This window comes from Neolamprologus multifasciatus, chromosome 4 (assembly GCF_963576455.1).
Source record: "Neolamprologus multifasciatus chromosome 4, fNeoMul1.2, whole genome shotgun sequence".
NCBI classification, from domain to species: domain Eukaryota; kingdom Metazoa; phylum Chordata; class Actinopteri; order Cichliformes; family Cichlidae; genus Neolamprologus; species Neolamprologus multifasciatus.
The window spans coordinates 11,165,914-11,182,560 of NC_140442.1; the positions used below are offsets into that span (position 1 = coordinate 11,165,914).

General features: G+C 37.9%; 1 protein-coding gene across 1 annotated transcript in view; it reads left to right on the forward strand.

Moving 5' to 3' along the window:
• The window catches only part of LOC146519864 (hemicentin-1), a 40,013-nt gene extending 29,022 nt beyond the window's left edge, over window positions 1-10,991 (forward strand). Inside the window, exons 23-34 of the mRNA XM_085157562.1 lie at window positions 971-1,234; window positions 1,490-1,816; window positions 1,914-2,153; window positions 2,282-2,509; window positions 2,641-2,904; window positions 3,040-3,192; window positions 7,456-7,548; window positions 8,175-8,429; window positions 8,537-8,791; window positions 9,094-9,420; window positions 9,594-9,857; window positions 9,990-10,991. Coding sequence (XP_085013688.1) covers window positions 971-1,234; window positions 1,490-1,816; window positions 1,914-2,153; window positions 2,282-2,509; window positions 2,641-2,904; window positions 3,040-3,192; window positions 7,456-7,548; window positions 8,175-8,429; window positions 8,537-8,791; window positions 9,094-9,420; window positions 9,594-9,857; window positions 9,990-10,159 — 2,840 coding nt within the window. The 3' untranslated portion in view covers window positions 10,160-10,991. The remainder of the gene's footprint in view (window positions 1-970; window positions 1,235-1,489; window positions 1,817-1,913; window positions 2,154-2,281; window positions 2,510-2,640; window positions 2,905-3,039; window positions 3,193-7,455; window positions 7,549-8,174; window positions 8,430-8,536; window positions 8,792-9,093; window positions 9,421-9,593; window positions 9,858-9,989) is intronic.
• The last annotated feature ends 5,656 nt before the right edge of the window (window positions 10,992-16,647 follow it).

Genomic DNA, 16,647 nt, shown 5'->3' on the forward strand with positions numbered 1-16,647 from the left:
AAACACACTCTTTTAAGTTTCACTAAGTTATTGAAGTTCAGTAATTTATGTTTTTTTAACACATGACAGTGGTGGTGGGAAGTCGGTTTTTTGTCAAGTAGTTTTAAACTTCTTTTATAAATGTTTTCAATAGTTTTAAGTGTTGTTGGACAAGCAAGTGACCAGGACGTCAAACAATAGTCCATATGAGAGATGATCATTGAGTAAAAATAAGTTTTTGCAACATTCATATTTAAATTATTACGTATATGATTAAAATTTCGATTTCGAGTTCTATGGTATTTAGTGTCTCTAATTTAATGTCATTTCCTTAATGCTTCTGAATTAGCTTAGCTCTTAGCTCTTTTGTATTAGTGCAAGTTTCCTCTCTTGTCCACAAGCTGTTTGTCTTGTCTCTGTGATTAATCTGCATTTTGTCTCTGTGTTTGTTTGCTCTTTTTCTGAATCAGGTTTGTATCAGTCTGGGTCTTTGTGTTTGTTCCATTCCTGTTTTATTGTGATACTCTCTTGTCTCTTGTGAGTTGTGATGAGTTTACTTGCCACGCTATTCCTGAGTTCCTGAGTGTTTCCTATTTGTCTCTGCTTCGCCTAATCACTCTCTCGTGTCTATATTATCTCAGTCTCCCTTTGTTCTTCGTCAGAGTAAGATTTTCAGTTCAGTTCCCAGGTGTTATTCTGTTTCCTGATCTTCTTCCCCTAGTGTCTTGGGCACTTAGTGAGTTCTGTAGTTTGAACTTGTTTTTCGATTTAGTTTTTTGTTTTGTTTCATGTAATTTTAAGACCACTTGAAAAAAAATCATATTTTGCATGGTTGGATCTTAACAAGGCTCCAACCACAGCTTCAACATGCAACAAAAAGAAATGGGAGCGAGACAAAACATTCTTTTGATCATGCAATTTAATGAAAACAACGCTTAAACTGAAACAGGCTAGACACAGTCACATACTGTAACTGAAAATGTTTCTATGTGAATAGCAGGTTGCCCTTTAACACTGACACCTTCTGAAATGGTTGTGAGATTTGGAGATCCAGTTTCAATCAACTGCAGCACATCAGCCACAAATGTTGAAGGAATGGGCTGGGAGGCTCCATTTGGAGGTACAGGATTTGAGCCTCCTCCTGTTGTCACTTGGAGGGTTGACAAAGTGGAAGAGTGGACTCCAAATCCTTTTTGTTATGTTACTCTAAATGATGGATCCCAGTGTACTGTGAGTCCACTCATCACTGTTTATAGTAAGTACATGTGCACAGTCTATTTTATTGTGTTATAAACTACATGAACTGATATTTGTGTTATAATAAAACAGTGATTTCACTTATAATGCTCAGCAGGTGTCTATTATCCTCTAATTACTCTGATTCAATTGTTAGTACGTTTTAGTCAAAATGAAAATCTATCTGCAACCAGCAACACCATTTGTGAAATAATGCATATTTTCTGTATGCTTATATTTGATTGTTTTTTTCCCCGCTTTGATTTGTTTACAGAAACTCCAGACTCTGTGTCAGTGTCTGACATGGGTCCTAGTCCGATGGTGGAGGGCAGAGAATATGATCTGAAATGTGATGTCATCAGTGTTGCTCCTGTACAGAATCTCACAGTGACGTGGTACAGAGGCAATGAAACTGTGCTAACAGAGACATTTAATGACTCCACTATGACTCCAGTAAACGCATCTTCTACCCTGAGAATCTCCACTCAGAGAGATTACAATGGATTAACTTTTAGATGTGAGGCTGAGCTGCACCTCGGACCTAAAGGACCAAAGTTCCCCCCTAATGTAGCCTCACCTCCTTACACTGCTGTTGTTCTTTGTAAGATTCCCAACTACTTACTTCATATTTTTAAATCTAAGACACAGCTCTGTGATCTATGAAATATAAATGTATCTATTTTGATTTTAATTCCCAGATAAACCATTCATGGAATCTTGTCCAGACAACGTCACTGTTATTGAAAATGCTGCCTTCAGCATAGACATATTATCCTGTCAGCCTGATGGGAACCCTTTTCCCACTGTTCAGTGGTTCTATGAGGAGAAACTCATCAATCCATCGAGGTCACTGACCAGGACTGACTCAGGAAAGTACACGGCTGTTGTTGAAAACAGTCGTGGCAGAAGCAACACCTCAGTTTATATCACAGTGGAATGTGAGTGCATCAGACCTGGATCATTTTATATTTTAGCTGAATAATGATAAAACACACTAAAGTATTGACAATATAAGTTTTCAGTTATTTACTTATTTATTTAAATGAATCTGATACCATTTTTACAGACAGTCCTTCTTTCACCTGCAAAGAGCACTATGAGATCACAGTGAATGATAAACCTCAGAGTATCTGTGAACCAGCAGGATTACCTACACCCACCCTCACCTGGTTTAAAGATGGCAAACAGATGGTTTCCCCACAGCGTTGGAAAAAGAACGATAGTGGAAAATACTCGCTTAATGCACACAACACACATGGAACAGCTGAACACACACTGTATCTTGACATTTTGTGTAAGTTTTAAATTCTCAGAATTATATTGTCTTTTTATGTCTTTTCTCCACAGTGAAAATATATAGTTTTTGAGATAATAATATTTTTTGAAGGACATTACTTCTGTTTCAAAATTTTGTATTTTTTCCAGATGCTCCTGAGTTCAAGAATGGAAATGAAAGCAAGCAGGTGCTGCAGGGTGAGGATGTTACTTTAAGCTGTAGTGCTGACAGTAACCCACCTTCAAACATCACCTGGATCTACACAGCTGCTATGAATTCAAACGTGACCACTGAGGGGCGCCAGAAGATAATCACTATCACTAGAGCCACGTCTACCAATGCTGGTTATTACGTCTGTGTTGCAGAGAATAAAGTTGGGAGAAATAAAAGATTCATCACACTGATGATAAAAGGTATGATTACTGACTCAGTGCAGAACAGTTATGGAAATGTAGGAAGTAAAAAATTACTGATGTTTAATTTCAACAATGCATGGCATGATGTATTAAGTAGAAGTCACATGTTGTTTTATTTTGTTGGTCTTACAGGCAATACCAGTAAAGTCCTCTTTCCAGCCATTTGGGCTTTGCTCACTCTATTGATCATCGGTCTTACCCTCCTTGTGGTCTATTTTCACAACCGGCAGAAAAAACGTGGACAATACAGTTTTGTTCCTGTGTGCCAAATGTCTAATATAGCCAGTTGACTTTTGCACAAGCCAATGGCAATGCTTAGGATCTTTGCTGCATTCTGTTCTGCGTCTCAAACTCATTAATACAATTTAGATTTGTTAGTATTTTACAGACTAATTTCATTATTGAATTTCAAGTTACATACTTATATATGAGTCACTGATTCATTAAAAGCTAGAAAAGCATATTTACACATAAATGGATTATGATCCATTTCTAAACTTCATAGACCTGAAAACAGTATAAATGTGCAAAACAATAAAAAGGTTACACTTGTGATGCAAAAATACTGTGTTATCCAGTGCTATGAAGCAGGAAACTGTTAACAGTAACCCATGTTGTGTCCTCTATTTGGATTAAAATCTGTTTTAATGTATTATTTTTTATTTCTTTTTCACTTTCCTCACAAGGCAGCTTCTTTTTAGTCGTTAAATATTAGAGTTTAAGTATCTCGGGGTCTTGTTCACGAGTGATGGGAGAAGGGAGCGGGAGATCGACAGACGAATTGGTGCTTTGGCTGCAGTGATGCGGATGCTGTACCGGTCTGTTGTGGTGAAAAGAGAGCTGAGTGAGCCAGTTGAGGTGGTTTGGGGATCTGAGAAAGATGCCTCATGGGTGCCTCGTGGGTGAGGTATTCCAGGTATGTCCCACTGGGAGGCCCTGGGGCAGACCCAGGACACGCTGGAGAGATTATATCTCTTGGGTGGCCTGGGAACGCCTTGGTGTTCCACTGGACAAGCTGGAGGAGGTGGCCGAGGAGAAGGAGGTCTGGGCTTCTCTGCTTGGGCTGCTCCCCCCCATGTTAAAAGGGAGTTTTTCCTTCACTCTGTTGCTAAAGTGCTTGCTCATAGGGGGTCATATGATAGATGTTTGTTTTTTTTTGTCTTTATGTATTATTGTAGGGTCTACCTTACAATAGAAAGTCCCTTGAGGGTACTGTTGTTAGCATGTATAAATAAAATAAAATTGAATTGAATTGAACTGAATCTCTAGCTTCAATAGTAGCTTTCTTCAATTCATGTTATTTCTTTAATTTATTTACAGTGAAACAATAGAGTGTCAAATCACAGATACATCCATTATACGTTTATTGCTTGAAACCAGAGAACAAGGGCTACAATCCAAACATCAGAAACATGCATTACTGGTGTAAATCATAAGAGGGGAGCAAAGCTTACTTTTTGTATCCAAATAAAAATATCGGTCTTGGCGGTTTACAGACGCTTACAGCACATGCATAACAAAGGACAATCTTTTTATTCTGGATCCACCTGAGATTATAGCAGAATATGAAGGAAAACCTCTCACTGTAAACTGCACCATCACATTGGATGAACATGAGTGGATGTACTAGACAGTTGGAAATGAAATCTTTCAGATCGAAGATGAAGGAATGTTTAGCTCCCACTCAGTGCCACTGTCAGACTGGAATGAGAAGGCCAAGTGCAAAATAAAGTGACGAAGTCAGCAAGGACTTTCAAGTTATTGTATTTAGTAAGTTTCATTTTAAATATACACAGTGCAAAGAGAAAGTTAATAATTATTAAAATAAGTAACTAACTTTTTCATCTAATGTGGTTTGCCAGAGAATCCAGAAGCTGATGATTCTGTACAGCATGTGAATGTGATGGGAGAAGAAACACAGAATTGGCTGCAGTGTGACATCATTAATGTTGCTCCGACAAATACCTGACTGTTAGCTGGTACAAAAACAATGTAAAAAAAATGCAGACAGAATCTTTCAATGACACAATAAAAACACCAGTAAATGAGTCCTCTATTGAGTCAACCTCAGAAGAGAAAAATTTAGTTGAGATGTGATGTGATATGTGAAGCTCAGCTGGACTTTGGACCATACAGACCAAAATGTCACGTTTTTTCTTAAACACACAGAGTTTCAGCAGACTGCGAGTAAACATCCTGGCTGTCTATACAGAAAGAGAGATATTTAATTAAAATTGTTAGCATAGATTAAAGAACACGAATAGTCTCAATAGCATGTGAGTAAATTGCTAGACTGCCAATTGTCTGAGAAACATAACCAAGACAATCCACGTTCATGTTGAACCAAGAGGTACACTTCCCTGTTTACCTTACATCTATGTGCTTGTGGGTTATTTAGATGATTTGACTGAATATATTTGCTTGTGAATGACAAGGTTGCTCTCTAAAATTAGTACCTTCTGAAATTGTTGTGAGATTTGGAGATCCAGTTTCAGCTGCAGCACATCAGCTATACCTATTTTAATACTAAAACATTGGTAAATGAATGCATGTTTTATATATTTTATGTTAAGATGATATATATTTCTTTATTTACTTTTTTTTGTTTAAATATAAGACTACTGCTAGACTTTTTCCAGTCATGTGGGCCTTGCTTGCTCTGTTGGTCATTGGCTTAATCTTCCTTGAGGTGCCTTTTTACAAATGGTAGAAAAAAACATGGTCATTACACTGTTTCTCCTGACAAAGGGCCAGTTGGTTACGAGATCCCTTTGACATCAATCAGTGCAAATGCTTAGGACACTTGCTGCATCTGAACTGCAGCTTAATGGCATTTGTAACCTAACTATTTGTCTTGCATTTCATTTATGGTTTACTTGTTTTTCCTTAAAGCTGATTTTCAGTCTTGAAACGTTGGATGTGTATGTTGGATGGCATTACTGCAACCTAAACAAGTTAAATAAAGTAGATTATTTGAAGGTGTAAAAAAATAATTTTGAGTGGTTAATCGTTTTAATCACACAGTAAGTGTCTGCCAGCATCAGTCAGAGAGTTATTTAATGTTGGAGTTTAAGCTCCATGGCAGGATTCATGTGGGGAAGTGTGAGATGGTCAATTAGGGAAGCACAGAATTCCCTGAGTGTGTCGGCTGTGGAACATGCACTTCTTGCATAAATGTATCACTTTAACCAGTTAAGGGATTCAGGATGAAGCGCAGTCTCCTAGCTAGTCTCTGTGTGGTTTAGGGTGATGTCCCTTTAAGATTTATAAGGATCTGGGAGTGGCGTGGATAGGAAACCTATTTTTATCCCATATTTCCTTCCTTATGTTAATTAACCAGACCCAGATTAAAAGTTTGAGCATTCTGATTCAGTATATATGCACAAAAAGAAAAGGTGGAGCAGAGAAGTATTTACATTTGTGATGGGATAATACTCACCATGGCTGTCCGTTGACCTTTTCGGATAACTTTGGAAAAGTATTTGGAATAATCTGACAGTTTAACCAACAAGCTGAATATTTGATTTGGGCATAGATCACTGGGTGAGTTTGTCAGCTGCTTGGCTTGTGTGTTATTGTCTGTATATCAAAAATGCACTTTTTTTTTAAAGCAGTGCAAGCTGTGAAAGAAAGTGTGTAATTTTCACAATATGTAAGTAAACTTAGAAGTGCTTTATCCCTCCATTCTGTTTAATACAATAAGTGTTTTTAGCTCAGCCAGTGGCTTCCTATCATGCTGAATAGAACATTAACTTAATTTTATAAATAGTTTTAATACTGAGAGTCAGAAAGCAGGAAAACTCAAGACGCTCTTCCCATAATTCCCGAACATCCCATTTTGGAGTTACTGTTAATCTTGCAATGTCCAACACCATTGCATTAGATCATGGGTAGAGCAAATGAAATTTGGCCCATTTTGACATTTGGCAGTATAAAACTCCCCAAAATGTCCTAAACTGACCCAAATTGTACACGAAAGCCTCACATTTTTCTGAAAGCTTTAAATTTGATCTTGTTTTACAGGTGCCGCAAATTTTTGTACACTGAGGCTGATCTAGGTCAAACTTGACCTGTATATATCCAACTACAGTTTCATTGTAGTTGGATATATACAACTGTTTCTATGATTGCAAATCTGTGCATTCATAGACACAGCCCCATGCTTTTGCAGTCTTTTATTAAACATTCGGTAGTTCAATAGTTAGTTTTTATCTGGATCTTAGCTTTACAGCTATTTCCTCCTCTTGGTCAATCGAGTCCATAAACCACATCATTTTTTAAAACCAAATGATATAACATTAATATCTGCAGTTATTTTAAAAAAGACAACGAACCTGGTATTGATGAAAGAGGTCACTGCATACTTGTCACAGTTCTAACTGGAAACTGATACAGTCAAATGATTTTCATTTTGTGAAATATATTTTTGAGCTTCAGTAACTGCCATTTTAATGATTATCAGCTGAGGACCTCCAATGATAATTTTGACTCCTGTGCCTCACAACATCTAATGCAAATCCTGAAACTGAACTTTCTCTGGATGTTCCTGAATGACACCTCATGTCCTCCATCCACCTCTATCATCCTGCATGCTGTCTGTCACGATGCTGGGCTTCCTCATGCTCATTTTTTCACTGTGTGGTGAGTGCTGAAGACATCTCTGTGGATCTGACATACTGTGTATTAATTCATTTAATAACGGTTAGAGACAAAACTTTTAACTTTCCCTTTTAACTTCACGCTTAGTTTATTGTTGGAAATTTAATTTAAATGGCCTCCACGAATTACAAGTAAAGGTAACTGGAAAAAGCAAAAATAAAAATAATGATTTGTAAATACTGAGATTTGAACAAAAGACAAAAACATTCAAATTATTATTGATGGAAGAACTACAGGTATGTGTTATTGCGGAACAAACTTCTGATCTCAATCAATAAAGTGAGTGTGGTGGTCAACAATTCATGGGTCTGTCGGTTGAAACTTTGCTCGCTGGAAACTTTATGACCAATAGGAGCTACAGTAGCGTTACTTACCTGCAACTGACGCGAAAACAATGAAAGGATCATCACACAGCCCTTCAATAACACAACACAACAAATAAGTCCTCTATCCTGAGAGTCAACATAACCAGAGAGAAAAATGTTGTTGAGTTCAGATGTGAAGCTCAGCTGGTTTTATATATATATATATATATATATATATATATATATATATATATATATATATACTGTGTAAATAACAATCTTCTGTTTTCTTCTTTTTTTCAGATGCTCTTGAACCAAAGACAAAAAACAGAACTCATGTCATGTCTTCAAGTGAAGGCACTAATATTATGTTGACCTGTGAAGTTGTGGGAAACCCTCTTCCGGTCTATAGCTGGACTTGTGATGGGGAAAATATGTTGGAGAACACAAACAGTCTCAATATCACCCTAGTAAAACGCAACACAACCTGCACCTGCACAGCTACCTATTTTCTAGGAAACATAACTAAGACATTCCATGTTCATGTTGAACCAAGAGGTACACATCCCTGTTTACCTTACAACTACTGTCCTTTTTTAGGGACTTAGGTCTTTTTATATCCAAAATCAGTTTTAAATGTTAATATGTGTGCTTGTTAATGGCAGGTTGCCCTTTAACACTGACACCTTCTGAAATTGTTGTGAAATTTGGAGATCCAATTTTAATCAACTGCAGCACATCAGCCACAGATGTTGAAGGAATGGGCTGGGAGGCTCCATTTGGAGGTACAGGATTTGAACGCCCTCCTGTTGTCACTTGGAGGGTTGAAAAACTAGAAGAGTGGACTCCAAGTCCTTCCTGCTATGCTACTTTGGTTGATGGATCCCAGTGTACCGTGAGTCCAGTCATCACTGTTTACAGTAAGTACATGTGCACAGATTGTGTTACTGTATTATGACCTGCATGAACTGGAAAATGTATATGTAAGAAAGCAATGGTTAAAGACATGCTTAGACATGATAATATCCATCAGCTTCTAATTGATCCAATTCAAATGTTCCTTATGTGGAAATCAAAATGTGACTCTGGCACCTGCAAACAAAAGTACTAACACTTTTAGAAATGCATGTTTCCTGTACTGATGTAATAATGTTAGAGATTAAATTTGGTTTGTACATTGTAAATCAGCAATACCAAAAAATAAAAATTGTTTTATTTACAGAAACTCCAGACTTTGTGTCAGTGTCTGACATGGGTCATGTTCCGATGGTGGAGGGCAGAGAGCATGATCTGAAATGTGATGTCATCAGTGTTGCTCCTGTACAGAATCTCACAGTGACGTGGTACAGAGGCAATGAAACTGTGCTCACAGAGACGTTTAATGAATCTACTGCGATCCCAGTAAACGCATCTTCTACCCTGAAAATCTCCACTCAGAGAGATTACAATGGATTAACTTTTAGATGTGAGGCTGAGCTGCACCTCGGACCCAAAGGACCAAAGTTCCTCCCTAATACATCCTCACCGCCTTACACTGCTGTTGTTCTCTGTAAGATTTCCACCCACGTATTTCATGTTTTTTTTCCACCTCAGAGCTCTGCAACAGAATCACACGAGCTTTTTAAATGATTTGTCAATATTGAATATAAATAATTTTAGATGAAAGTAAAGTTTGAAGCATACTATTTTTATCTTATTAAATCTCATGTATTTCTTCCACAGATGCCCCCGAGTTCAAGAATGGAAATGAAAGCAAGGAGGTGCTCCAGGGTGAGAATGTTACTTTAAGCTGTAGTGCTGACAGTAACCCACCCTCAAACATCAGATGGATCTACACAGCTGCTGTGAATTCAAACGTGACCACTGAGGGACAACAGAAGACTATCAGTATCACAGGAATCACGTCGGCCAATGCAGGCATTTACATTTGTGTTGCTGAGAATGAAGCTGGGAGAAATACACGATTCGTCTCACTGGTGATAAAAGGTATGATTACTTTTTGCAGAACAGTTATGGAAATGTATAAAGAAAAGTGATAACTGATGTTTAAAATGAACAATATATGACATCGAGAACTGATCTTATTTTAATGTTGTTTTTATTTTGCTTATCTTACAGATAAAGTCCCTTTGCTAGTCATTGGAGTGTTGCTTGCTGTATTTGCCATTGGCCTCATCGCCCTCCTGGTCTTTATTTACTATAGAAAGAGAAAAAATTGGCATTCTTCTTTTGACACAGTATCAAATGCCACAGATGTCCCTCTGACACCAGTCAGTAGTAATGTTTAGGATATTTCCCTGCATTATGAAAAATTAAGTAAAATTTTAATTGCATATGTAATTTATGATTTGTCCTACAAGTCAATCAATAATATTGTATAAATGTACATTTAATTTTTCCATAAATTAATTCCTTGAATTAAACAACTTCATATACCAGAAAACAAATAGCAAAAATATCTAAAATAATAACAAGGTTATGCTTCAGAGTTAATAATGTTATGTATATGTCTGCTAAACAGTGCATGAAACTGCTGTAAAAACAATTAACATTTAGCAATATTATGTCTTATGTTTGAATTAATTTTTTTTATTGTTTATATGTTTTTTGACTCACAGTTCATTTTAATTGTGAAATATTAAAAGCACAAAGTGTAGCCCTAACAGGTATTACTGCATTTAAACAAAGTAGCCTATGTCATATGCCAGAACTTAAAGGCGAATTATTAATGATTTGAATTAGAGGGTGATCATCTGCTAGTCCAGGACTCTCTGCCAGGGAATCACTGATTTCCAGAGTCAACAGAATACTTTTTTATAACATAATTCATTGAAGAACATGGATTAAACCAGCCCGTGCTCACTCCCGAGGCGTAACATGCCGACGTTTTGTCACGTCCCGCGGCGTTCCTGAGGAACGCGAAAGGAGACCTTCGGCGTTCTTATGGTACGCGGTGGGTTATGGCCGAAATCCAGTGCAATGACACTCCCGCGGTAATAGACGTTCCAGCCCTGTATTCCAGCCCTAGACCTAACCTTATCCCTAGCCCTAACCATAACCTTTTTACTGACCTTAACCAGGACTTTAATGATGTTAAATAGCGTGTTTCTAAGCAATTTGAAGAAAAAGAGATGTGTAGATAACATGTGTAGATTGAGTCCATACGGTTCTCATATTTCCTCATTTTTCCGAGGTCGTCATTTAGGAACGTGGTGGGTAGCCGAAAACGTAATATGTTGACGATTTGTCACCTAGCGTAAAATGTTACGGTTTGGGAGTGAGAACGTGTTGATTAAACAATAGGATGATTTTAACCAGTGGAGGCTGTCGGGTTACAGCACAGCCTCCTGGCTGGCATCCTGTGTGGAGATCAGATTGCTTCCTCTTTAAGGCTTATTATGATTTTTGAGAGTGATGTGGATAGGAAAGCTACGTTGACCTGATTTCCTTCATCATTGTAGAGGCTAAGCCTACGCTTGAAGCCACTGAGGTGGTCGTTAACGGGGGTGACGCGATGTCACTGGTATGTATGAATTAAGTAAAAAGTCCAATAACTCCAGCAGTACTTATCTTGTCCTTTTTGGTCTTTATTCCCATATCCCTATGCTTGGATCCTATTCAACAGGACCTTCCTTCAAATTGCTGGGATAACTTTGGAAAAGCTTTTTTTGCTTTCTGAATAATCTGACTGGCCTGAAAATTGATTTTTGCAAAGAGCTTTTAGTGAGAGTATAATCTGCTTTGCTTGCATGATATTAAATAGAGGAAGAAAAGAGGAAGAATGAGATTAACGGTCATAATATGAAAACTGAAAGCAACTTAGAAATGGCTTTTTTTTTAACTCAAGGACCACCAGTTGGTGTCTAATGTTACAAAAAAGAACCCGGGTCAAATTCTAATTCAAATTTTATTTACCACACACACAACCATACACAGACAAGTGGTGAAGTGCTTGTTTCTGTGCAATGCCCGACCATTAAACGACAGTAAAGAATTTACAGATTTACAGATTATGACAAAATTTACAGATTTTAACTTGAAATACTGGATTTGGCAGAAAGCATCTAAAAGAGCTTGGACAGATATAAACAAGGTGAACTTCTGACACGGACGAAGATAAATCTGTAGAGAAGGAGAAAAACAACTCATGATGCGAAGCATGTCGTTTAACATGGTGGAGGCATGTATGGCTGCCAGTGGAATCGGACCACTGGTATTTATTGATGAGATGACTGCTGATAGAAGTAGCAGGATGAATTGGAAGTGGAAGTGCACAGGGCTATACTCTCTGCTCAGACTCAGACAAAATGATGAATGCAAACCTGATCCAACACCACTTTACAATGCAAATGGATCATTAACCAAAAGCAGATTTCAAAAGCAACTCAGAAATAAGATATTCTTCATTGGCCAAGCCAGTTACCTTGGTACAATCCAACAGAGCATGCTTTAATTTACAGACAAAACTGAATGCACAGAGAGCCACAAACAAGCAGCAACTGAATTAGCTTATTCAACATCCTGGCAGAGAAACCCAAGGTAGAAATAACATTTGTTAATGTCCATGACGTCTTGACTTGCGATAGTGTAAAGGATTGTATAGGATCCAGGTATTAAATAACATTTCTTATATTTAAAATGATATTGATTTGTCCAACTATTTTTGAGCATCTGAAAACAGGGAAATATGTATAAATATGGTGGTGATTTCTAAACAGGTACCACAAGGTTAAACAGCTTGTACTAAAGTTACATTTTAATCACATCTTGACTGTTGAATTTATAATCATCTGCGGTGATGGAAAGACATCAAGACAAAATTACTAAAAATGTGTCGTCATTGACATAATTTATTTTTACTTTAATTTATTTACAAAAACTTCAGACTGTGTCAATTTCTGCAATGGATCATAGTCCAATGATGGAGAGCACAGAGTATGATTTGAAATGCAATGTCACCAATGTTGCTCCCGTGAAGGAGCTCACAGTGAAGTGGTAAAGAGGCAATGAAACTGTGCACACAAAAATGTTTTAATGACCCTCATGGAAATCCGGTCATCATTCCCAAGAGAGATTACCCTGGATTAGTGTTCAGATGTGAGGCTGTGCTGCACTTAGGACCCAAAGGACCAGAGATCCCTCCTGCACCTGCTTCGGATCTTATCAGTCCATCCTTCTGCAACCTCAGCACCTTACACTGCTGTTGTTCTTTGTAAGATTTCCTCCTTATTTTCCACTAAGTGAACTCTGAATATCAGCTTGCCACCCAATACTAATGTATTCTTAAAGTGTTGTGAGCTTAAACAACTCTGGTTGCACAGACAGTCCTTTTCTCTTTCACCTGTCAACCTATGAGATCAAAGTGACTAAATGTTAACCAGTGGAATTATTTACACCCTGAGAATGTGTGAAAATGTTACACTAAGCTGCAGTACTGATGGCAACCCTCCCTCTAACATCAGCTGGATCTGTATAGATGCTGTGAATGCAAAAGAGACCACTGAGGGGCGCCAGAAGACTATCACTGTCACAAGAGCCACGTCTACCAATGCCGGCGTTTATATGTGTGTTGCAAGTTGTGAGAAAGACAAGATTTGTCACACTGGTGAAAAAGAACAAAACTAATGACTGGTGTCCCCGATTAACTGTTTAATCATGATACTGATTTACTCAAAGTACAGAAGGAAAAAAGCCATTCATACTAATAGAAATTTCAAACCACCATTTTTGTGAATGGATTATATAATCTGAGATACTATTGCATATGGAATTCAAAGTATTGTTTTAAGTGCCTGATCATCACTGCCTGGAGGTGCATAAGACGCTTCCTGCCTGAACCACCTCAACTGGCTATTTTCACTCTGGAGAAGTACCAGCTCAGGGGAACTCTGAGCCCCTCAAAGTTCCTCAAAGGGTAGAAGGTCATTTCTGCTGTTGTATCTGTTATCACTGTGATTCTTTATTTAGTTACAACATTCAAAGAAGTACTTGAGAAGCTGTTGAATGCAGAAAATGAGAGAGTCGAGGACTAGTTGAAAATCAGGAAGTGCAGCCGATTAGTAAGGAGCAAGTGAGGGCAGCTATGAAGAGGGTGATGAGTGGAAAGGTGGTTGGTCAAGATGGCATACCTGTGGTGGTAGAGAGAGGACAGTCAACTCTAACCAGATTGTTTAACAAAATCCTGGAGAATGAGAGGAAGCCTAAGGAGCTGAAAAGTGTATTGATACTGATTTTCAAGAGGAAGACTGAAGGCATGAACTTGTGGAAAGAGTTGTTGAAGCTAAAAGATCAAAAGATTGTGCATATAACTTTACACATAGGAGCATAGGAACTACAGCTCAAGCTTTAGTCAAATGCATTAGTAGCCTGAACCACAAGAGGGAGGCAAAGATCCTGACATAACAGAGCTCAACTCTCTTATCTTGGATCCACTTAAGATTGTAGAATACTATGGAGGAAATCATATCTCTGTAAAGTTTACCAGCACACTGAAATGAGAAATAAAAGCTCCAGCTTTAAAAACAAAGACATTTTATCTCCCATTCACTGCTACTGTTAGATTGAAAGTTTGAGTGCAAAAATAAATCTAGATGATTCCCATTAATTGCAGTAAAGACCTATTGCATACAAAAAAAAAATATTTGAAATGAATACAGTGTAATGCTAAGAAAATTAAAAATGATGATGTATATGTAACTAACTTTTATCTAATGTTGTTTTCCAGAGAATCCAAAAAAGCAGAACTGGCTGCTGTGTGATGTCATCAGTTTTGTTCCTGTTCAATACTTCACTGACGTATAAAAACAATAAAATCATTGTGACACGTCATTTAACAATCAAACCAAAAAACTGAATAATGAATCCTGTAATTTGAGAGTGAACATCAGCAGAAAAACAATGTAGTTCAATTTAATTCTGTTTTATTTATATAGTGCCACTTCATAAAAACAGCTGCTTCAAGGTGCTTCGAATTGTAAAGTAAAGACTATACCAGGGGTGGGCAATCTCAGTCCACGAGGGCCGGTGTCCCTGCAGGTTTTAGATCTCACCTTGGGTCAACACACCTGAATCACATGATTAGTTCATTACCAGGCTTCTGGAGAACTTCAGGACATGTTGAGGAGCTAATTTAGCCATTTAAATCTGCTTTGTTGGTTCGAGGACACATCTAAAACCTGCAGGGACACTGGCCCTCGTGGACTGAGATTGCCCACCCCTGGACTATACAATACCAAAGAGAAACCCCAACAATTACACAACCCTCTATGACCAAGCACTTGTACAATGGGAAGGAAAAAAGGAATAACTTCCTTTTAACAGGAAGAAACAACAGAACCAGACTCAGGGAAGGACAGTCCTCTGCTATGACTGGTTGGAGTGAGAGCAAAGAATAATTAAATACAAAAAGGCTAAAAAAAACCCAGAGATGTTTAAAGAGATAAAGAGATTAATAAATGCCCAGCGTATCATAAAAATCCCCTCAGCAGCCCACGTCAACTGCAGCATAACTAAGGGAGACATCACAACGTCCTGTTTTTTTCCTCATTAACACTGTTTCTGAACACTGTGAGTAAACATCCCACTGTGTCCAGGCAAACAGAGCATTATTTTAACTTTTAGCTTAGATTTAAAAAACAAAAAAACATTCAACTCAGTTTAGCTATCCATTGTTTAAATGTGGAAAAACTATGCTTGCCATTCTTGATGCTCCTGAACTAAACTCAACACAATGATATCTATCAACTTCAGGGCACTGATATTACCCTGAGCTGTGAAACCAAGGGAAACCCTCCTCTTGTCTATAACTGGAAATGCGATGGGGAGGACACAAACAATCTTAGGATCACTCTATTGCAGCAATGCAACCTGCACCTTGTCATTTAAATCACCATTTATCTTACAGTTAATTTACTAACGCATCCTTTAAAAATAATAATAATGTATATTTTATTGATCCCCGTGGGGAAATTCCTCTTTGCATTTAATCCATTCACTATGTAAAGCAGTGGGCAGCCATTGGGCGCCTGGGAACAGTACCTTGCTCAGGGGTACCTCAGGGTAGCCGTTCAGTGGATACTGTTGACTTATTTCTTAATTTAGAAAAGAAAAGAAAAGCTCTAACTTCATAAGTCTACTTGTAGAAGATTGCCTTGTATCACTGTCGCGTTCTGAAATTGTTGTGAGATTTGAAGATCCATCGTGAGTCACTGTGATTCTATTTGAAGCTCTAGTAACCCTCCCTCCCCCAAACATCAGCTTGATCTACACAGCTCACAGCGGCTGTGAAATGAGACCACTAAGAGGCGCCAGAAGTCTATCACTATCACTAGAGCCACGTCTACCAGTGCTGGTGTTTACATTTGTGTTGGAGAGAATAAAGTTGGAAGAAAGACAAGATTTGCCACACTTGTGATAAAAGATATGTTTGCTGACTGTGCAGGACAGATATGGGAAATAAATATAGAATAAAAAATGTAACTAAACAATGTCAAGAGGTGAGAAGAAATATTATATTTTATTTTGCTTATCTCACAGGCAAAACTAAACAGGTAACCCCCCCCCCCCCCCCCCTCCACACACACACACATGCTCACACACACTTTCCAGCCTGTTGGGTGTTGCTCGTTTCATCGTTTCTCATCCTCCTGGTCCTTTTTCAAAACTCTCAGAAGAAAAAAAATAGAGAGAGACAAAATTCCAAATGACATAGATGTCCTTTTGTCATCAACCAGTGTTAAGTGCTAGGGGTTTTTACAGGATTCTGAAAACTGAAGTG